This window comes from Mya arenaria, chromosome 14 (assembly GCF_026914265.1).
Source record: "Mya arenaria isolate MELC-2E11 chromosome 14, ASM2691426v1".
Taxonomy (NCBI): domain Eukaryota; kingdom Metazoa; phylum Mollusca; class Bivalvia; order Myida; family Myidae; genus Mya; species Mya arenaria.
The window spans coordinates 42,722,130-42,746,548 of record NC_069135.1 but is presented as its reverse complement, the minus strand read 5'-3'; the positions used below and the strand labels follow the sequence as shown (position 1 = coordinate 42,746,548).

Below are 24,419 nucleotides of genomic sequence, written 5' to 3'. Positions count from 1 at the left end.
AATTTTAGATACAGGGTCATTCCCAGATGCTTGGTGCAAAAGCATTTTAGTGCCTTTTTTCAAGTCAGGTTCGAGAAACGATCCATCTAATTATAGAGGCATTTCTCTCATCAATGTCATGTATAAAATATTTTCTGGTATAATAAATGACCGACTTACACGTTGGGCGGAGGAGTTCGACGTAATTGACGAGGCGCAGGCGGGTTTTCGCGCGGGTTATTCTACTATAGATAATATTTTCTGTTTGCAATCAATGATAACGAAATATACATCAAAGCCTGGGGGAGGTTTTACGTATTGTTTGTCGACTTTAAAAAGGCATTTGATTCGTTAGTTCATCAAAAACTGTTTACTAGTTTGATGAGTAAAGGCATTCGTGGAAAAATATTAAATGTTCTTGTATCAATGTATGCAAATTTGACCGCGCGCGTTAGAGTAGAAAAGAGAAATTTATCAGAAGCCTTTACTTGCAACATCGGTACCAGACAAGGAGATTTGAGTTCGCCGATAATTTTTAGTCTATATATAAACGACCTCTGTTCTTATTTAAGGGAAAATTTTAATAGAGGAATTTTCATAACAAATGATATTCCCGACATTATAAGTCTGCTATTCGCTGACGACGTAGCAAATTGCGCAGAAACCGCGATTAACTTACAATTGCAACTTAACCGTATATCGGAATATTGTGATAACGCTGAAATGACTGTTAACTTAAAGAAAACAAATATCATTGTATTTCGAAACGGCGGTTCGTTGAGAAATTATGAAACTTGGTTATACAAAGGTCAACATGTTAAGGCAACCTCTATGTATAAATATATGGGTCTACTTTTTACCCCCCCCCCCCCCCAACTTTCTTGGTCAGATGCAAAACACCAGTTAACATTGCAGGCCAGGAAAGCAGTTTTCGCTATCAAATCTTATGAAAGACCGTTTGGTCGTTTTAATAACAAGGAACTTTTTAAACTGTTGGTCCCCATTCTGACATATGGAACAGAAATCTGAGGTTGTAGTTACGCCCCTGAAATCGAACTAGCTCAAAGTTCGTTCTGTAAAAAAAATCTCGGTCTAAATATAAGTACTAATAATTGTATGGCACTAGGTGAATGTGGTCGTGCTCCACTTTGCGTGATATATTATTCAAAATGTATAAAATACTGGTGTAAAATTCTGCATATGCAAAACCATCGCTACCCTAAACATTGTTACGTGATATTACAACGTCAAGACGATATTGGAAGATTAAATTGGGTAACAAAAGTTAGAGAAATATTATTTCAGTATGGATTTGGCTACGTCTGGCTATGGCAAGACGTAGGCGACATTAATACTTTCAACGCGCAATTTAAACTTCGCTTAATCGACTGTATGACTCAGGAATGGCACGACAACGTTAATTCATCTTCAAGATGCGATCTCTATAAACATGTTAAATTCTTACTAAATCCGGAAAAATATCTTTCCATAAACTTGTCACATAAATTTGTCCGTGCGCTCGCGCGATTTAGGTGTTCAAGTCACCGGTTAAATATTGAAGTTGGCCGACATCTTAACATAGACAGAAACGACAGAATATGTGCGTCCTGCTTAATCAACGAGAACAGGCTTTTATTAGAAGATGAATTTCGTGTGTTTTTCATATGCCCAAGGTTCTCTACTTTAAGAAATCAGTTTTTATTTAGCTGGTACACGGGTCGATCTGACCTACATGCCTTTTACAGACTCCTAAAGTCAGATAATAGTTTTGTTATTCGACAAGTGGCAATATTTATTTTTTACTTGTTAAAAATAGCAGATTGAAGTTTGTAAACAATTTGTATTAAGCAATGACACCACTGTATTGTAATTAATGATGTATATATTATAGTATGTATTTTGGGCCGGAGGCCTTTATGTACTGAATAAAGTTGAGTTGAGTTGAGTATAAATATATGCACAGCTTTCCTCTCATTTATTTGTACAATTCCAAGTCTCTCCCTAGCTTTGAATTTGGCCATTGTGACAGTGTGCATCTCATTTCTATGAACTATGTTGTTATTTTATGTACAAGAATAAGGAATTTCGTCTAAGCAGCTATATCATTTTTTTTATTATTATGCCAAGGAGAGTCTAGCAAAATGTCTTAACACCCATAGTTTCCATTTTCTTTGTTTCTCTGTGATATTCAGCATCTTGTTTCTATGAGCGAGGAAGTTTTAAGTGTAAATGGTCCAGCAGCTTCATTTATATTCATTTATACTATTCCTAAAGGACTGACAAAGAATTCACATTTTCACATCTACCTGTAGTTTTTCATACCTGAATTTCATTGATTGTTCAATTCTAACACTCTGTTTTTTTTCTTAAAACTATTTCCTCCTCTATTTCTTTACATCTAAGATCTTCTCCAATTTAGCCACTGTAATGTTGTGCATCTCGTTTCTATGAGCTAGGAAGTTGTCTTTTGCTCTCTGTCTGCTGGCCGACCATTTATACAGGTCCCTGAAGTTAAAACAAGTCTTAGTGCTTTCACAATGAAGGAGCAAACAATGGGTAATAATACCTTATACCAAAAAACAATCGCATAATTCTTGTATTTTTTTAAATTGTTTTCACAAACTCGAAAATATGAAAAATTAAACAAAATTATATTAAGCGTAGTGGCTTGAGAGAAATTGTCGAAGAATGAAGCAAAAGTATATTGGCAAAATAACACCACAGCCAGAATGAATATTGCACAGTATACAGAGACGATAATTGTTGTTGGTTTCAATTGAAGATCGTAATATATTTTTCCCCGATAGCCACTAGTAAAATATTTACTATTGTGTTCACGAGTTGAAATATTGTGCTATGTTGCGATAAAACAAACAATTTTTCTTTTTACTATATGCCTTAAAAGGATCTTAACTGACAGTCAGTTGATGTTTTTTAGAAATTCAAGCCAAATTGTATGCAAACAACATAACTTCAAAAATGAGGTCTTCAGTCTGAGTCCAAGTCCTGTATGTGCCATTCAATTTGGAATTGAGAGTGGGCTAAAGTTTCAAAACAGTGATAAATATCATAATGTTATTTCATTAATTAAAACAGTGAAAAATCATTTTATTTCACTGATTATAAAATCTCTATAAACCACTGGAAAAGTCCCAAACTTTACCTGTACACTGGCTGGACGAATTTCATCCTTCCCTGATCAGAAACAAACTGGAGAGCCTCATCAATGATTGGTTCATGATGTGCTTGTATACAGAGTCGCAGCCATCTGAAAGCCGAGAGAAGTCTTAATTTTGAAAATACAAAATTGAATAATTATTTGTTCTGATGTCCTCATTAAAGATGGTATCATAATGTGCCTAAGTACACAATCTTAGCCATCAGCAGTCAATTGTGTCAACCTGGTTTATTCTTTGGCTTGGTTAAAGTAAGCCATGTGTTTTTGATTGGTCAATTTTTATCCAAGAATGACTGTTGACCAATCAAATTGCCTGTATGTGCTAACTAGCCAAACTGTGACATGTGGATATCTGACCCAGATGTATATAATATGCTGCAGCAACAAGTATTTTCATAATTGCAATGGACAGACAAATAAAACAAATATATCACATGTCGAGTTGCTGCTTGCTTTGCTTAACTTTCTGTAGATCAATTTTGTTGACAGAAGATACATTTACTTTTGGAAAACAAAGATTGATTCTATTAGCTCAGCCATTTACAGCATTTGTATACATGTAGACCACAAAAATGAATATGCTAGCTAACTACACATTGCTACCCTAGTGCAATAATGCAATTACTGCATATAGAAACATAATACATATATATATATGGGTTTTTGCTTTGACAACTTCAAAGTTTGCTGTTTTGCCTCCACAAATGTACCTGAATTTTATTTCTGCATTTGTGACGGTGTTCAATTTGTAAACCTCTCCCATGTGTTTCACCTTAGCACATGATATGGGATCCTGCAAAACAATTAAAACATCATTGAATCATTGAACTGCATTGTGCTCCAATGATTAGTATTAAAATGTTTTTTTAAAAAGAAATAGCCAATTAATAAGATAATAAAGAAAAGCAGTTCAAAATGTTTTGTTACCTGCACATATGTAGAACATGTATCCGCAAAACATTTTATCAAAACTATGGTTTAAATATAGACTAACTTTGTCACACAATAATCCCATCAAAAAGATAATAAACAAGTGAATTGAAAGGGGAAAAATCTGAGATTTGGGGGGGGGGGTACAAAAGAAGTGTTTGTAAATACATGATCAGCAAATCCCGACAGAAACTGTTCAATCTGCATAGGCTGAAAGTCCTCAATATCAGAGAGAGTGAACTGTGTCAGCTGGTCATCCGACACACCCAGCCAGCGATTGCGTAATTCCTCACAATTCTCAACCAGGCTTGTGTCATACCTGCAAAAATAACAAGTCTATTGCGCGATTTCAGGATACATGTACCCACAAATATCTTAAAAACGTAGTGGCAAACTATAACGCTTTAAATGACCTGACAATTAATACTCTTAAAATTTTTTCTGGTATTTGCATATTGTCTTTTGAACATGAAATGAAACTACAGCACCCTAAGCCGTTGGCAATAAGTGCCTGTTTATTTTTTTTTAAATAAAGGCATAACTAACAATCATCAAGACCAGAGGTATATACCTTGCTACGCATGTGTACTGTACCTGACAACATGAGCACTAACTTTCATTAATATCTTAAACGGTTTTTTAGAATCATGACAAAGGTTTAAAGTGTGTATAAAGCCCTGCCGCCAACATCAACAACACCAGGTTATGACAATACCTCAAGGTGTTCGAAAAACAGACAAGCTAAAATGTATTTTTAAAAGAAATGACCAATTGATAAGATATACCAAGAATATATACATACACAGGTTTTTGTGGAGGTATTCCAGGTTCATACATCCAGCCCTGCCAGTCCACTGTAGCTAGTTTTCCAGCATCTTCCTACAATGAAAGGGTATGTTGATTTCTTGTAATAACAATTTAATTTATGCATGCATATTATATGTGTACAGGTAGATCAGGGGACTGTAGTTATAAGATACTAAGTACTTTAAACCCATCACAGGAAGGCAATTTTAAATTGGACCGTTACCCTTAAGAAGTTTGTTAAAATCTATAGAAGTAAAATATGTACGGGAACCATCTTTATTTTGGCCTCCTAGGGTGCATTGTAAGTTTTAAAGGAATAGCCCTGGAAGAAAATTGCATTACTTTTGACAACGATTATTTCAAATCTGCTTAGTTTTCATCAAATTTATTAATATGCATTTATTATTTAAAGACATTTTTCTTGTGTATTTTCATATGTTTGTTGTACAAACAGAACAGAATCCTTTCATGACACACTGCATGCTTTCTGTTTTGGATGATATCCTAAACTTTTTGAAGGCCTGAATTACAAAATGAATGGTTGCAATGGTTGTCCAGTTAGCACACTTGTTAGCGCGCTCGCTTCTCACCAAGGCGACCTGGGTTTGATACCCGGCCTGAGCGCATGTGAGTTTGGTTAGTGATCACCAAGCTGGACAATCAGGTTTGCTCCAGGTGCTCTGGTTTCCCGCACAACACAAGACCACACTTTCACGTTACTTCATGCCATCGAGAGTGACTAAGTGTAAGTTGGCATAACTTTTTTCACAATCGTTGTAAAATATATTAAACTGCAAAATACCAACACTTGTCAGCTTTTTTCAGTCAATAAGGAGCACAACTTGACAATTACTTAAACCAAAGGTATGTGCCTTGCTTTACATGTGTGAACTGTGAATGTGTACAAAGTTTCATTTGAATATCTTTAAAAAAAAAATACTGAGCTATAATATTTTACCAAAAAAATAATTTTGTTCCTTTTGCATACCTCTGAGTCGAAATATTCAAGAAGGAAGGCCTTCCAGTCTGCAGTGTTGACAGACTTTCCCTTGAACTTGTCAATATATGCCCTCAGGTATTTCTCAAAAACCTCTGAAAAGAAAAATTACATCAGCATTTTATTAATACATGTACACAAATCAATCTCCTACTCAGTGATCTCCCTTGATGTGTCGAGATCTTTGCTACAATGTATACGAAAAACAGCTGAATTTCAGATATTCCCTTCTTAAAGAAATTCATTCTGTTTAGACTTTAAATTTCATATTATAAGTTAAAGCTGCACTCTCACAGATGGCCCATTTTGACAAAATTGGAATGAGCCAATTTTGGAGTAAATGTCTGAGAACCAGTGATATGTTCACATAGAACCAAAATGCAGTTTTTCATATTAACCTTCAAAATTGGTGTTTTATGCCACAAAACTTCAATTTTCGAACATAGATATTAAAAATGCGACCTGTTGTTTCGTCACCAGTCTTAAATCACTGGTTTCCAGATATTCATGCAAAGATTGCTCACATAGAATCAAAATGCAGTTTTTCATATTAACCTTCATAATTGGTGTTTTATGCCGAAAAACTTATCTTACTTAAAGCGTTAAAAACACTTTATGCCACAAAACTTCAATTTTCGAACATAGGTATTAAAAATGCGACCTGTTGTTTTGTCACCAGTCTTAAATCACTGGTTTCCAGATATTCATGCAAAGATTGGTTCATTCGAAGACAAAAAATAAGAAAAAGTTGTCAAAACAGTCAATCTGTGAGAGTGCAGCTTTAAAATGTTATTGAAACAAAAAAGGATTTTCAAGATAATGAACATGGTCACATGATTTTTACCATTACCACATGATATGCTTGATGACAGTATTCATTGTACAGCAAAGGGGGGGGGGGTAAATGCTGTGTGGAGTCATTTGAACTGTTTGTTTTTTTCTTTAAATAACAATACATGTAAGTAGAACATAAATACCAGGGCCTCCAAGCAGCTGTTCCAAATAGAAAAGGAAGGCCTGTCCCTTCTCATACGGAACAGACGAGAACGCTTCATCTGGATCCACTCCTAGCATGTCCGGCACGAGGCACGTGAAGTTGTTCTCCGCACCTAACTGCTTTATCTAGAAAACATAAAATTGTGGGAGGTTTTTGTGTGTTCTAACCGTCTGATTGCACAAGCCATACTACACAGCCTCATCCTGATCTGCTCATAACTGTTACATATATTTAGCTTGTTTACAAAATATTATTAAAATATAACAAAGTTGATATCTCCATAAATAGACTTTTTAATAACTCTTAATAGGAGACTGGCAAGTATCATTCATTTACCAACGGTCTAGTTTTGTTCTTAATCAGGCATAAATATAAATTTGTAACACTAAAATGAATCATTATAGTTAATACACTTACAGTTTCTGTGAGTATTCTCCAGCCCCTACTGGCTAGGAACTGTCTGTAGACCTCACTGTCCTTTAGTCGACTCACAATCTTCCTCTCCACAAATACCGTAAAACCCTCGTTCAACCTTCGAACAGACAGCAAACATTTTTTCAAAAAGAATTTTCTTACCTCTACTAGCTAGGAACTGACTGTAGACTTCACAGGCTTTATTTTTCTATACAAACACAGTGAAACTCTCAATCAACCTTACAACAGAGGGCAAACATAATTTAATACTTAAAATTGGATTAAACAGTTGTGAAATATAAGCCAGTACCTTAATAACCCACTACAAAAAACACACACACACACACAAAAAAAAATATCACAAGCAAATGGCTAAGCTCATAATTTTTTTTATAGTTGTTTGAACTTAAATTAAACTGAATTAATTGAAATTGCTAAACAATGAAGTTCTTGCAGGCTATCAATGAGAAATATTGAACTGCTTCTATAGCTGATAGTAGTGAAAATGAGCTTACCAGAAGTCTGACCATGATGCATTGGTAACGAGATTGCCGGTCCAGCTATGTGCGATCTCGTGAGCCACCACATCAGCTAGCGAACGATCACCAGCCTGAAAAGGCCTTATGTCACCATATTAAGCTTTCATCAACAGCGAGATATGATCAAAGAATGAGGAATGGTTATTTTAATATTCAACTAGATAGATGCTACACAAAAAGATATTCATCCAATTCTTTTTAAAATCTCGAATCAATGTACCAGCTGTATTAGAATTGCAGACAAAAGTTTTCAATCCAACAAGGAATAGGTAGATCAGTATAGACCTATCAAGCCCGAGACCGCCTAAAATATTGTGTGACCAAAACTATTTTTAAATTCTTACCAGCAGTGTTGGCGTTACAAAAGTGAGGCAGGGGTTTTCCATCCCACCATAGGGGAAAGAAGGGGGCAGTAATAGCAGGTCGTAATGACCCCACACATACGGCCCCAACAAGCTCTCCGCTGCTTGTAACATGCTCTCTGTCTGAAATGCAGTACAGTATTTAGCTTTAACCGTTAATAAATTTACTATTGCGTACATTTGTCCATATCCATTTAACATTTCATTACTTCACTCTTATTATGATTTTAATATAACCTGGTTATATTAAAAATCCAAATATCTTGATATCAGATAAACACACACACACACACACAGATTCCAATTTTTTATATAAATTTTGATGATCTAAAAAAATAATTATTGTGTGTGTGTGTGTGTTTTATCTGATATGAAGATATTTGGATTTTTAAGCTGCAAAACATGAACATTTGGAAACCAATGGTTAACTATTATTCATAAATATTTTTAAAAAATATTTGTTGATGATAAATCTATTTTTAGGTGTAAACTTACTCATTTACCATTTTTAACAGCCTGAAGTACACTTACATGAAATTGTTCAATATTTTTCAAAAAAGTGCTGGAGAACCTCAAGTTTAATTTTCTTGGCCTAAAATACCTCTGCAAATTCATAAGCAGCAGCTTCTATAAATTCAGGCTCCGCCCAGACTTTACTGCGAGGACCAATTTCTCTGAAAAACAAACACATTCATTTACATATAAGGGAATAAATAGAGGATGAGAGTGGTCTAATGGTAAAGGTGTCTGTCTCTCACACAATACAACGTCTCCAGGCCTCTAAAAAGTACACCAGTACTGGGTGCCATTTCACTCATCTCTCAGGATTTTGGACGCGACTTCAAAAATCTTAAATTCATAGGAACATCACAGTTTGCAACATGTTAAGTGATTTTGATTCCTCGGGTGTGATTCAACTTAAAAGCTACTTAAAGTTCAGTTGTTGTAACTAAATACAAATATAACATAAATATAACACGGTTTTCACCAAGATTATTTCTCGGTATGACTTCAATTATTATTAATAAATTATTATCTAAAATAAACGGGTACACACTATTGCAGCTAAACCCCTTGATGAAATCTTAAACATCGGTCTTTTTTGGCAATGTTAGTCAAAAACCTTAAATGTCAGTGAAAGTAAAAAAAAATGTATATATATCGTTGTTGCTTCTCCCCAAATGTAAGTATTCTCAATTTTGTGAGAAAACCTGAACACATTTTTATAATGTTAAGTTTATAATTCACACTGTTTGTCACAAAGGTGAATCAATTTCAGCCTTTTCTCTATTAAGTAACCACTTAATCCATAATTTGAGACAATACTTACCGGTATAAAAGAAACAAAACATATTATGTTCAAGTGTTTACAGTGAGAAAGACTTAAATATTTTGACAATGTTATTTTTCACATTAACTCAAGGCAACCTAGAAGATTTACTTTCATTTGTTAATAGTCTATCTATCTTTACTCCCTACTTGGACACAATATCTCCAACCACAATGGCAATGCCGTAGCTCGGCATTGGGTGGTTCTGGCGGAAGCTGTGCACCATCTGTCCATCCTCAGTCTTTTCCGATCCCTCCAACAACGCACTCATCAGGACCTTCACAACCGACGGAGCTTTAATCTGAAAAACAAACATTAAATAGTAAGATATTCTAAAATTGTGTTGGTCTTTCTTTTCTCAGCGATAATCAGAACAGAACATTTAGTTTGACTTAAGCATCAAAAGGTTGTTACAACATCGTACAGAATTGTTTTGTGTCTCCATAGCCTCTTAAAGTTTACTAAATCTTGCAATAAATGTTTAACACTAAAAGTGGATTAAAGTAAAAATTTTACTTAAATATGTTTTAGAACCTTAAACTGTTAAGTACACAAATTAATGATTTCAAACAGTAATTTAATATTTTGTTACTGAATTAACAGATTGTTAAACTTGCATTTGTTGTTTCATTAGGAAACAATTGAGAATGTTGTCTAATATTTAAGCAAGAATACAAGTATGTGCATTTTGCAGGTAGAACTTACCTTAGCCGTGTATGGGGCTTTGACAGAGGGCGTATCTTGGCATGGAACCATACTTCTGCAGTGAATAGCCTGAAAGTAAACGAATGATCAGAGCAACAATTAAACTCAGATCTACTAAAATTAAATCATTTCAATTAAATCTAGATGTGATTCGCCAAAAATAGAGATCTAAAAAAAATGGCTTTTTAGTTGTTTTTGAATGCTTGACTTTGAAAAACTGTATATTTCTTTTCTTCTAATATGACGACTAGTCTTTTGAACATTTAGAGTTCTAATAGGGTTTTAAATGATCCATTTTCTGAGCACAAACTTAAAAGCCTTTTAAACTTTAAACACAAACCCTATTTCACATTATCAAAAGAGATTATAAGCATCTTCTATGGTAGATGCTTTTTCTCCCACCTCAGTTAAACAAAATTAAAAATGATTTTTTTTTCTGGAACTCTTTTGTGCTTAGTGAAAGTAATTTTGTATGAATATGCGATAATTTGTGGTTGTCAAGGATATGTGTGCAGTGATTCAGATTATGTTAATAGTAAAATCGGTCTTAAATAGTTCTAAGGAGAGTGAAGCATTATTTCTTGAAAGACGCGTGAAAACTGTTTTATGGTGACATTTGAAGCGAGAAATAATTAAGTAGCATTCTAATGATTGCCACAAGACAAGGTATCCATGATGCTACAGACGACAGTCTTCAACAAGGAAGGTAATTACAATGTGGTGACCATTAAAAAGGAGTTCCATACAGGCCTTTTATCTTCACCCGTGGGCAAGATAAGAATTTCTAGCATGGTTAAATTATTGGATCTTCTTATCTGAGGTGGGAGGAAAACTTTCCTTTTTCACATCACCAGTTTAGAGATGAGTTACTGGAGCAAAAAGCACTCAAGATATTTTTCAGTAAAAACAACCATTAACAATTAAGCATAACACAATCCTTACCTCACATCCATGTAGTCTTTTTAACTAAAACTCAAAATAGCAGAACTCACACTCATGAAGTCCATCCACTCATGAACTCATGAACTTCATCTCCAACAAAGCTTAAACCCTACCTCACACTCATAAAGTCCATTCACTCATGAACTCATGAACTGCAACTCCAACAAAGCTTAAACCCTACCTCACACTCATAAAGTCAATCAAATTAAACATAACAAATCCTACCTCACATTGGCTAAAGAGAAATGGCTGCCTCTTCCCCGCTGTCTGTTCAGGTCTCAGCCACTGAAGGGCGGAGCATTCCCGAGATGTCTCATAGGTTATCTCTATGGTGTGCCTGCAAAAGAATAGGCACTCAGCCACTGTTAAGGCATAAGATTCAGATTCACCTAGTCCTTTGTAAAAGAAAAACTTGATTCTATATTGTTTAACACGCAAGGAGTTAAAATGTCATTGCTTATTTCAATATTGTGCTCAAATTGGACTAACGCGACATCACTTAATCAAATATATATGACCTACCAAATATCAGCTATTCTTTTTTACAAACGTATGTTGTCGGTTACATTTGTTTTAAGAACAAACACTTTGTTGCAGAGCATACTGCTAATTTTTAATCATAATATGCTTCTGTTATGCTTTATAAACACAGTAGGGCAAGAGAGCAAATTACCAAGAAGCAGTAGCGTGCTTCATAAAACATGCTAGCGTGCCCTACTGCTTTCATAAAGCAAAAACACAAGAAAAAAAGTGTTCAATCCTTAAATAATGATAATGGTCGTAAAGAGAAGATCTGCAGTGTGTTCAGTAAGGTGAGCATCGAGCATTTACAAAATGCTAGCAAACGTTTTGAATTCCTGTTGCAAAGCAGCGCATACACTGCAAGCGGGGAACCAAACAGCAAACATAAACATGTCTACTGAACGCAAGGTTGTTCAAACCTTATGAAAGGTTGACAGTACATGCGTATTTCTTCATCTGTTAGCAACTTATTTGAAGGGATTAATTAATCAGAATATATAACCCTCACACTAATGCCTCTAAAGTAAGAAGTTTTCATTTCCATTGTTAAGTTATAAAATTGTGTTTTCTCAAGTTCTGAATATACAACAGGATATTACTAATGAAATGGACACAAAAATGAAGCAATCTACTGTATAGATTGGCAGGGACGGAGTTAGCAAAATGTTTAGGAGAAATATTTTTGGGGGGGCCAAAACTGGTAGCGTTTATAACAAAAATCAGGAATTTGGAACGAATTCCAGCTGGAAATTGTAAAAAGTCTGCATGATTAAAAAAAAAATACCTTGAAAAAGGGTCAGAAAACAAAATGTCTGACCGGTAGTATACCTAGAAAACTTGTCAATTCTTTGGTTGAGCCAAAGACAGCCAACATGACTAATGATTAGTCAAAACTTAACCATTTATTATCCTTCACCAATCAAATCATTTAAGTGAAAAAACTAGCCTAAAGATAACCTGTGGACAACTCATCAAACTTTTATATGATTGGCTGCTGAAGACCTACTCTGGTTTCCTGTTGGTCAATCTAATGGTCAATTTAGAACCAAAGACGGCTACTTTTTCTGCGAGGGTGTATTGGATCTTTTCTGCACTTTCCAGATCAACCACTGACGTCACTGTTATGCCACGTGTATCTAATACCTGTATGGCAAAAAATAATGCAATGTTAATTTTTAAGAAAAACAAAAAGCTGAGTTTCAATAAAGCAATGTTTTGCAATTGACCATTGTATTGTTAGTTTGTAGTAGTGGAATGCTAAGTCTGAACTAGTTATCACATTTGGCTTTTGGATGAACAATACCAGGTCTTTTAATCTGACACTTGTTCTAGGAATTAAAGTCTTTGACAAGCCCTTCTACATAGTATCAAGAATTTGCGCAAGCCTGGAAAGCATGTTACCAGTATAGGGCTTGTGCTAATTTCGACCACTGTAAAACCCATTTTTGAATTAATAAAATAAGGCCAATACCAAATAATAGCTAGATTTTTTTTTTAAAGAGGGCGGGTGGAAACATTTTATTTCTTATCTTTCTTAGATGACTGTTTTACCATTAACTGTGTTTATGCTCTTTCTTATTGCATTACGGACCATATACATGTGTTTCTAGCCGAAACACAAACATTTGCGTAACATTTTTTTTTAAATGTGATTGTTATATCAACACGGCTGGTATGAATAAACGCCGTTCCCAGACAGTACAGGTCGATACACAAGTATAGACCCAATTCCAACATTTTTATATGAGTCAATAAAATTTAAGGAGCAGAGGAAGGGATGAAAATCTAGCAATAAATTTATAGTCGCCTAACAAATGTGTCTTTAAGAGTTTCAAATTAATAAAATGTAAAAGCGCATCAAATAAGACCATAACACTACAGAAAACTGCCCGTGTAATGCTCTATGCACAAGCTAAAACACAATCTAAAAACCATATTTACCACAAACTCGGCCTCAGGCTTAACCCTCTTCAGCTTGAGCTGGACCGATCCTGACAGAGTGTGCTTCGCAAAACAGACAGTGAGATCTAGATGTATGTGTTCCACTAGCACATCTTCAGGATTGGAAAAAGAGGACGGATCCGTCTGACTTAGGGCAGACATTGTGGGAATGTTACACAGGTTTTCTGAAATATATAAATTTATATATATATATATATATATATAGAGAGAGAGAGAGAAATTTTCGTCTAAAGGTACATTAAAACTTTTAAACATCGAAGGGCCCTGGGACTCTGAGAAAAGAATTTAGCATTATTTTTGCTAAATATGTGAAGTTTTTATGTTGACAAAAGCAAAGCAATACAAAAACTTTTAATGCAAGTTGATTTAATATACATTTTGTACCAAAATAAAGATTACAATATAACTCATACCTCATGAAAATAAGTCTGCAATTTTTTAGTTTTCTACACATTAAAATTAAATAATAAAAAAACACACAGTGAACTGGTGAATTTCTGAAGTAGTTTCATTTGTAGGGTGTCATAATTCGAGTGATTATGGTGTGGTTTTAAACATCACCTCCGATAGCAGGTGGTTATGATCACTGGTAATTGATCATATTTCGTATCTCAATCTGGTTTAGTGAATTGGATGTGGTAAGCATTATATTTTCTATAACTAAGCAAATGTAATTGAACAAGAATTCTTCCCCGTTTAATAATTTTAATATTTTTTCTGTATTTGAAAGACCTTACTGTACTGTATCTAAAGATCTAAGTTAGTTGATAGAAATAATAAAATAATTATTTTAATGACACCTTCAACCTCACCCAAAATTGTTTCGAACATTTTCCTAAATTTTTCGTATGCTGTTCATTGATTATACAGTATATTTCTATAAGAATATGATTAAGATCATTTTCAATCATAGTTCATTTTCATTTTAACTGCCACATTAAAATGTCTTTCGGTTGATGACGGGAGACACTGACATATTGGATAAATTCCATTTGACGAATGAATAAGTACATATTTTCTTTAAAATGTCTTTTTGTTTGTGTGTGTAAATTATATATGAATGTTATCAGGTCCACAGTTACCTTTGTTTGGACTGCAGTTTCAGCCAGTCGAACTATTTGATTCGAGCAATTTGGCCCCTAGGGTAATCTTTTGGTCTGAATGTTAAAAAAGATGTGTTCTTGGAAGTACTCTATACTGAATTTTAATGTAAAAACAATTGTCTATATATAAGGCGTATTTCGGTAACTTTCTTGCGTTTTACGGTAATTATCTTCGGGTCATTATCTTCGTCTTTCGGTAATTTAGCGTAATTCGGTAAGTCCACTATCCGGGTTGACCAGTTCACAGACGTACAGTACCAAATGTGTAGATAAAGGTTTGATCAGCAGCAGCCAAAATAAAATAAACGAAAATTCAGTTGTTCAAATAAAAGCAATACAAATTCATTTAAACTGCCTATAATGTATCTTAATATTTTAGCACTCAATGTTTTTGCAAACCGCGACAAGAGAGGCACTTTGTCAATCGGAACTCCTCGTTGTTTGTTTGTTTATTTGAGTTTATCAAGGTCTGCCCGCGCTCATTGGCTGCATTATGGCTTTATCAAGGTCTGCCCGCGCCCATTGGCTGCATTATGGCTTGACCCCGCCGTGACGCCATCACGACTTAAATTGTGTTTAAATGCCATAAGTGACATGAGATAGAAGTGAGAGCAATTCGCAGTCAAATCCAGACATTGGAAGACTTGAAGAAACAGAGTGAGATACAAGAGATCCGGGTGCGATATCCTATAGCTCTTTGCGAAGAGACCTTTTGGTTCTTTAACGTGCTCGGTGTAAAGCACCGATACACCGGATACAACTTTCCTGGGCTGAACCAGTACTGAGTACACCAATTTTCCAAGCTCTACCCTTTAAATGCCGAGCGCCAGGCAAGGGAGCTACTTGTACCAGCTTTCAAAGTATTTTGGTATGACGCGGTCCGGGATCGAACCCACGACCTACCGCTCCACAGGCGGACGCCTTAACCACAAGGCCACCTCGGCTAGTATCAATATATATCTTTCTCCCACCTCAGATAAATAGATCCAATAATTTAACCATGCTAGATATTCTTATTATATCCAACGCTCGGGTCGGAATGAACCTATCTTACACTCTTGGCCATGGAAGATACTTATATTCCGACCCGAGCGTAGAGCGTTTTGCGGAAACGAGGTTTACCGAGTTTCCGCACAACACCCTGCGCGAGGGTCGGGATGAACCTATCTTATACGAGCGGCTATGGTAGATGCTCTTTCTCCCACCTCAGTTAAACAAAATTAAGTAAAAATGTATTTTTTGCTGGAACTCTTTTTGCTTAGTGAAAATAATTGCGTATGGATATGCGATAGCACGTGGTTGTCATGGATATACGCGCAGTGATCCAGTTAATGTTAATAGTCAAATCGGTCTTTTTAAATAGTTCTAAGGAGAATGAAGCATTATTTCTTGAATGGTGCTACTGTTTTATGGTGACATTTGAAGCGAGAAATAATTAATTAGCGTTCTAAATATTACTATAAGACAAGATTTCCTTGATGCTACTGACGACAGTCTTCAACAAGGGAGGTAATTACAATGTGGTAACAGGAGTTCCATACGGGCATTTTATCTTCGCCCGTAGGCAAGATAAGAATATCTAGCATGGTTAAATTATTGGATCTCACGCATTTTCAATAAGTAAGTGCGCTTCATATATATTAAAAACACATACAAACATGTCTGTAAATTGCTGTTTTATTGGCAAAACATGAATCTATCAACTTTTAACTACACAAATTCAAAACCTTTCGAACATCAAACAAATAAAACTTTTTTATGTGTGATGGAAATATACAACCCCAAAACATTTTCCCATAGGAAATGTCCGTTACATTGAGATAACACTTTAGTTAGCATACATTATTTCAATATGTGCAATACACGACAACTTCTTTCTTATTCGGTTTCATTAACAAGATCTAATTTCTCTTAAAAACACAATGTGAACTATATTTTCTATAACCTTTCAATACTTAATCATATAAAAATGTATAGTTCAGATTATAAACAAATAAAATACTGACACATGTTATCATGTTTCGACACAAGGTAATTGTAACGAACATTTCAAAGCAACTGAAGTATGTACCTAAGACAGATATAGATGTACAAACATGTAACAGATCTTAAACGTGGTATCGTTTGTGTATATAATTGTTATCGATAGATAAACAGAGTCTTTTGAAACATTATCATGCCAACTTGATGAAAAAAACTGCAAAATTTTGATGACAATGAGATTTATGTGACATTCGTGATAAGAATGACACAAGTTCTACCAAGTCCAGCCTCATGTTCACATAACTGTGTAGAAACTTACACACACTGGTCATAGAACTTAAGTGTAAGTTTGTAGCATACATGTTTTAAAAAACTCTAACTCAAATCATATCATAAAAATTATCAAAATATTGAAATGTACGTTACCAACTAGTTTGTATCAAATAAAATGTTCATTGTTATTCTGCTATCACTTATATGATCACTTATTATTGATACTAAGTTTCTAGAGCCACCGAAATATGGCAAATACAGTCATAGTGTGTATTTCTTTTGGAGATAATTAATAACACAACTTGTGCAATTCAGTTGTAACGAACACGTCAAATACAACCATGCCATTTAACGTTGGTTAAACAATTCTTCTACCAGCTTGGTATCGGTTGGGTCTAACACCAGCATGCGTTTCGATTTGCCATATGGCAAAGGGGCTGATACTTTGCAAAGGATATCACTGTTTTCCACCCATATAACGTCTGGTTTTGCTGGCCATTGGTAAGACTTTTTCTTCTTTTCCAGGAAGGATACTTCTACAGTTTTGTCGTCCGCGTCAACATACTTTACTTTACCAATGTACCAATTCTCGAGATAAACAGCAGCTATATAGTCATTTTCTTTTATTTGTGGTACTTTTCTAGCTGTGCTGGAACTAGGAACTGGTACACTGTTATCAGACTCTTGGGTGCTTGATATAGGAATTAAAGAGGCAGTGTTGTCTTCTTTAATCTTGTCGGATGGTGAGGGTTTTGACACTTAAGACACGAGTTTAGGTTTCAGTTCAATGCTTTCATTTCTCCACGTGTTACATGTGGATCTAGCCGAGATGATGCACACGTCGCAATAACAGCTAGTGTTACGTACAGTAACAATATACTGGCTCTTTCCTTTGACTGCGTGAAGCTGCATTGTTCCAGTGATAGGCTTTAGCTGAAGTTTAGCTATCACAATAGCTTTCTCTTGACAACATTCAGTTGATACGAATATAAACTGTACTTTTTTCATGGTGCAATGAGTAGACTGTGTCCACGCGTAAAAGTCCGATGGATCTTGTATGGCAACCTTTCCAGTTTTTACAGCACCATCGGCCCCAAGTCCATCACAGGGACCTTTACCGTGTCCGGCTTCCCAATAATTCCATGTTGCTTCTATCCCATAGATAGTGTTGTGGCTGGCTATACTGTGGAAGATCACTTGGTATCTGTATTGGGAAGTCGGACTGTCCGTCCAGTAGTGGATGCATTTGGTTGCAGGATTAATCAGTTTTACTTCCGGTATCAGTTTATCAATGAAAGTTAACACTGTTCCAGCGTTATGTCCCATTTCATCTGATACAACAACTATACTCTTGTGAAATATTTCATCGGAGCCTGTTGACTTGAAATAAATCACTATAGGATGTAGAGTGACACTGGTTTGATTCCAGTATGCTGACTGGATTTCCTGGACAGACTTGCATGAGTAATTCTCGCTAAAATCCATATGCACAATACAATGATTCTCGGGTAAATTTTCCTTCAATCGTTGCATTTCTTTGTACTGCGTCTTAATTCTCGTGACATGTTCATCAAAGTCATCAGCCTGTGATGTGACGTGCTTGACAAACTCTGCCTTTGTCATCTCGGAGTCTACTTTTTTCATTACGGATTTCTTCTGTCCTTTAACTTCGGTCTGTACACGTTTCCATTGGCCAACAACAATTGTCTCTGATGTTATATTGTTCTCAATATCCTTAACTATTTCAACTTTTCGTTCAAACATCTTTTCCCCATTCACTGGCGTGTCTATATTTTGTCTTTTAGCTGCCTTTAGTGTCATCGACATGTTCTGGTGTCTGGTACACAAGCAGGTGTCCCTTGTGATTAAGGACGTCAGAAGAATGTACTGTGGGCGGATTCTGCAGAAAGATGTGAACGACAATTTGATACCTGGGTTTTCACTGAGAAACTTTTGATACAACGATGAGAGGTAATCAGTGAGAACTCACTTTTGGGTTTTCAATCCATCTTCAGATTTCACGCAGTCTGCTTTGCCGGGCATATTCCGAGAATTATCATCTCGTTGAAGGAACTCTATCACTTTTTTCTTTGGTTTGCTACATCTCTATAACGGCCGATCTTCTCAATTTCAACGCTTTTCGAATTGACCTTCGCCATCGTATTTCTACTCATGCCGGTTTTCGCACCAAATCTACTTAGTACCCTGTACGTTCTCATAACCTTACCAGCTACCAGGTTTTGTAGAATTTTCTTGGTCTTGACTGGTGCTTTTCGGGCTGATAAACTGATCTCATCGCAGATGGCATTCGCAAAAACGAGCTCTTTTTGCACTCTGGTACCTTGTTCAGGGGTAAGTTTCAAATGTTGCACTAGTCTCGCAGCTTTTGATCTTGGAGTACTAGGACTTGAACATGCTTTCCGCTTTGTCCTTTGCATTGTACGCAGTGTGCTGCGATACTTGCGTTTCAAATTTTCATAATTCTCTTTCAATGCCTTCATATCTGTTTTGGCTTTCTTCAGCTTCGACATTCGCATTCTTGGGCCATTTGCTCTTTGTGGAAAGTTCATTCTAACCTGTAACAATCTGTTACGTTCATCTGAAGGGACTCTCATAACCACTAGTGCTTGGAGGCTCTATTTCATTTCCAACTGGATTTTGGGCATTTCTTAACAGTGCTTCTGCTTCTTTTTTGTTGTGGCGATATTGTTTCAAATAATCTCTGTTTTTCTTGTTACGCTGCTCTCTTTTCCCCTTTGAAAGCTCACTATTTGAAACATAGGTTCGTTTCCGCCTCTCTCGTTCTTTTGTCAGATATTGTTCGTTATTCTTTTCCTTTAACCGCTGTCGATACGCCTTTTGAATTTCAGCTCTGGACTTGACCATTTCTGAAAAGATAAATGGGGTCGCACCAATAAAATTACGAAGTTAAAACTCTGAAATGTTCGTTACTCCGGGATGACTTGTTCGTTACTTTTGTTAAGGCATGCTATTCAGGGAATTAATACATCTGCATGTGCGTATATCAGTCAATTTCAAGACATTTAATATATTTCAATAAGACTGTAATACTTTAAGGGACATATTGATCGCTAGTTCAAGAAAAAATCCGTACATAATATATGCACTAAACATATATTGCATTTTATAAACACTGGTGCTCTGAAAACAGTAGCTCGATAATATTGGGTTTTTACATCGAATCAAATAAATTAAATTTAGATACACAATGTATTCTTGAATGTTCATCCGTATAATTAATTTGTTTTATTGTAGTAAAACTACTTCTTATAACTCTAAGAAAAGGCGGTTTTATGGTGAAATGTTCGTTACCGTTTCGTAACGAACATGTCACATCAATATCATCCCCATGCATCATGCACATTTATATAGCAGCAAAAATATTGATATCATATGGTTTATGGAGTTATTATCGATCAGCGATATAACAGTATATCTAACACAAATATTGGATACTATAAGTGACTTACCTCTGTTTCTGTGGAATATGAAAAATTCTTTCAAAACAAGTCAGGCTCATGTTAAATCGCCATTTTGTTACGTCATATCGTCAAACTGAATGACGTAATTTAATTGTTTTGATAGATACTGTACAGTAGCATCCATTTGCGAAAGTTATGAGTACTCGGTAACGGAGTGGTAACGAATCTGTCAGTAACGGAATCTTCCAATTTCATTGTTTTTTGGAGATGTTTCGCATAAAAACATATGTTGCACAAATGTTGTTGTGTCTTTGTAGTTATTAATAAAAATTATATGTATTTTGCATTGATAATGTTATAAAACATGCGTATGTGTTCTTAATATAAATAATGCAGGTAACGAACATGTCGTTTTGAAGTCGTTCGACCATGATAAGTTTTTTCTATTACATTTTCTATTATACATTTACTAAAAACAAATACCATGTTAAGCTTAATTTATTAAGCTTTGATAGTAGTTATATGAAAATGCTTTAATATCAATTATAATCAATAGGTTAGTATCGTGTAGCTATTTCTATGAGCGGTAACGAACATGTTTTTTAAATATTTGAATATTTGTTTTTATGAAAACAGTTTTGTTATGAACAGATATATAGAATAAATTTGGTCAAATCCACGCGTTACGTTTTCTGCTTTACATTGGTACAATTAAAGAGTTAAATGTGTGTACTGGTGGTACCATAGATAAAACAAAACAAAACTGTTATATGTTGAGTATTGTGGTTTGGCGACAGTAACGAACATGTCAAAATTGTAACATTGAGCTGATATTTTTAAATATAGACTAGATATTTAAACTTGGTGGTCTGAATAGACCATGGGCCGTAGTGCATTTTGGCAGTTTAAGTTTGTACGCAGGGTACAAAACGTCTCTGGTAAATTTGAGGCGCCACTAATTGCACTTACTTATTGAAATTGCGTGTCTACTTATATGAGGTGGGAAAAAAGAATATCTAGCATGGTTAAATTATTGGATCTACTTATCTGAGGTGGGAGAATGAACCTATCTTACACTCTCGGCCATGGAAGATACTTATAATCTCGAAGCTTGCCGGAGATGGCCGAGTTGTTACGATTGGCACTTTGTCTTTGACTTGGTCTGGATTATCTACCCATTATACTGGTTACTGGCACGGTCGCTGATAACAATGGAGCCAGAAATATGCGCACCAAACCTCGCGACATAATCATCAAGTTTGTTAGTTACAGGGCCCGCAAAAAGTTGTACACATGCAAATCAAAACTGAAAAATACTGGTTATAATGGTGTTTACCTTAATAACACGATCTATTAATTAGAAATCACTTTTCTCGTAACACATTATTCTTATTCTTATGTGTATAAACATTACATAACTTCATGAAATGTTACATTTGGTTTCATAGTTTATTTGACAACGTTATCATTTTTGCTTCTCATGTGACGTTTTGGGAAAGGGTCGTAACTGATGTTGGAAAAACTTGTGGCCAAATCCCTTGGCATGTCATTTATATGAACGTAAGCTTTGATAATTGCACTGTTTCTGTTTCTTTGTTGTTATTTTCATCATACATTGTGTAAATGTATCGTCATGCAATAAAATATGTTTAAACGTTACCTTAATGAAGATCTCACTAAACCCAGAAGTCAGCTTTACTAACAGTCTCGAGTGTTTATCTCTGAAAAAGAAATCGATAGCACATGGACTTTTGATGGCACTATAATCATCAAAAGACGCTTTAACTATTACCACCGAATCGAATCCGAACGTGACTTAATAGCATTTAAACAAGAAGAGGGTATCCGTAGCTAACTATTGTTCCGCAGTGTAGTGCGAAACTGTTAAACTGGTCTATACTGGTTTATCGACCAGGTCAGGCGTTCCATGATGTTATGATATTAATTGCTTTACTGACTTGTTTTGATTTAGAATACCAGTTAGAGAGCATTTCTAATCTAGTTTTTTGACATGTTATATATTATATTATATATGACTACAACATACATACTTCACCGACATTTCTTGTCATATTTAATTACTTTTTATGTTTAATTACAGAGTGCAAATTTATCTGTTCAAATGTTATAATACAGTAGTTGTGTTATTGTGTCGGGAGTTTAATTACGTTATTTTATTTTTGTGAACACTTTTTTCTGCCTCTCTGTTACATGTGAGTAAGTTAATTGTTATAACACAGTATGACTTAGGCGTTTATTACCTAATTAAATGTATGTGTTTTTGTATGTTAAATCTCTTGTTCATTGTAATTTTATTCATCTCAGATATAAGCATAGTTTGTTTAACATATTTTAAATATATCAAATATCTTCAATACGTTTACTGCATATGACACATTGCCCGTATAATGAAAGTTAAAACCAAGATAATTAAAGTTATCCACTATATTCACCAATTCATTGTTGGTGTAGAATTGTACGTTTCTAGCTCGCTTCCGTTTTTTTTTCCAAAACCACAAATCTTACTTTTATTAACATTTATTTTTAAACACCATTTAACAGAATAATGGCTAAAAGCATCCAGCAGTGCTTGCAAACTTGCTGGAACAAATATAACTCCATTGAAAAACCAGTACAGGCAAACGAGATCGTACATCACCCTTACGAGTCAAAGCATGGCCGTGAACACTCCGGCGATTCAGAACCCAATAGTGATCACGCAGATATGTCGGACCTGGTGGAACTAAGTAACTTCAGAAATGAAGACTTTGTAAAAATTAGGTACCTCATCCAAAAAACATTTTCAGGAACAAATGCCTGTTATGGTTAAAACCATACATACGTAGATGGTGTACTGCAGTGTATTAACGCTAAAGTTAGTGCACTCGCAAATCTCATCGCTCAAATCCAGAGTCTGCGAACTAGAAACCAAACTTCTTAACGCTGATTCAAGGCAGGATCGCCTTGAACAATATAGCCGACGAAACTGCCTACGATTGATTGGGGTTATTGAGGACGACGGCGAAAGTTAAGACAAACTAGTGATAGAAATCTCAAGTGCTAATGAAATTGGTCTGTCCTTGGATAAAATTGATCGCTGCCGTACCTAGGCTTGTCAGACCTCCTTAAAAAGCGGCGGAGTTCAGTGATGTTGTTACTGGCACTGTCGCTGACAACAATGGAGCCAGAAATATGCGCACCAAACCTCACGGCATAATCATCAAGTTTGTTAGTGACAGGGCTGGCAACAAGATGTACACATGCAAATCAAATCTGAAACATTGGTTAAAATGGTGTTTACCTTAATTACACGATCTATTAATTAGAAATCATTTTTCTCATAGTTATAGAACACATTATTCTCATTCCTATGTGTATGAACATTACATAAATCCATGAAATGTTACATTTGGTTTCATAGTTTAGGTGACAACGTAATCAATTTGCTTCTTGTGTGACGTTTTGGGAAAGGGCCGTAACTGATGTTGCCGGAAAAACTCGTGGCCCAATCCATTTACATGTCATTTATATGAACGTAAGCTTAATTTGTTATATTACACTGTTTTTTGTTGTTGTTGTTATCTTCATCATATCTGTTTCTTTGTTGTTATCTTCAGCATATACGTACTGTGTAAATGTATCGTCATGCAATAAAATATGTTTAAACTAAACTTTACCTTAAAGAAGATCTCACTAAACTCAGAAGTCAGCTTTACTACCAGTCTCCAGTCTTATCTCAGAAGAAACAAATCGATAGCACATAGACTTCCGATGGCCCTCTACTCATCAAACGTCGCTCCAATCACTACCACCGAATCGAATCCGAACGTGGCTTAAATAGTATTTAAACAAGAAGATGATATCCTTAGCTAACCTTTGTTCCTCAGTGTAGTGCGAAACTGTTAAACTGGTCTATACTGGTTTATCGATCAGGTCGAGTGTTATCTGTTAGT

General features: G+C 35.3%; 1 protein-coding gene across 2 annotated transcripts; it reads right to left on the bottom strand.

The window, feature by feature from the left end:
• Nucleotides 1-1,916: 1,916 nt before the first annotated feature.
• LOC128217740 (leukotriene A-4 hydrolase-like) lies at nt 1,917-24,262 on the bottom strand. Of its 2 annotated transcripts, XM_052925094.1 has the most exons (19): nt 24,144-24,178; nt 23,573-23,707; nt 22,127-22,187; nt 13,644-13,828; nt 12,709-12,845; nt 11,406-11,517; nt 10,239-10,307; nt 9,683-9,834; nt 8,805-8,877; nt 8,186-8,326; nt 7,818-7,912; nt 7,306-7,420; nt 6,869-7,013; nt 5,883-5,986; nt 4,890-4,966; nt 4,256-4,406; nt 3,868-3,950; nt 3,143-3,247; nt 1,917-2,484 (listed from the first exon to the last, which is right to left on the bottom strand). In XM_052925094.1, exons 4-19 carry the CDS (start codon nt 13,803-13,805, stop codon nt 2,364-2,366), a joined length of 1,842 nt encoding a protein of 613 aa, XP_052781054.1. In that variant the 5' UTR covers nt 13,806-13,828; nt 22,127-22,187; nt 23,573-23,707; nt 24,144-24,178; the 3' UTR covers nt 1,917-2,363. The 2 variants fall into 2 exon arrangements, with proteins under 2 accessions (XP_052781054.1, XP_052781053.1); XM_052925093.1 differs by lacking the exon at nt 23,573-23,707 and having other exon boundaries at nt 24,144-24,262.
• Between the last annotated feature and the right edge of the window lie 157 nt (nt 24,263-24,419).

Coding starts and splice junctions, on each gene's coding strand:
- LOC128217740 (XM_052925093.1), bottom strand. CDS start 13,805: ATGTCTGCCCTAAGTCAGACGGATCCGTCCTCTTTTTCCAATCCTGAA. Junction 7,913..8,185: donor TTGTAACGCCAACACTGCTG/GTAAGAATTTAA, acceptor AGGCCTTTTCAG/GCTGGTGATCGTTCGCTAGC. Junction 5,987..6,868: donor ACAGCTGCTTGGAGGCCCTG/GTATTTATGTTC, acceptor TTTTCTTTTCAG/AGGTTTTTGAGAAATACCTG.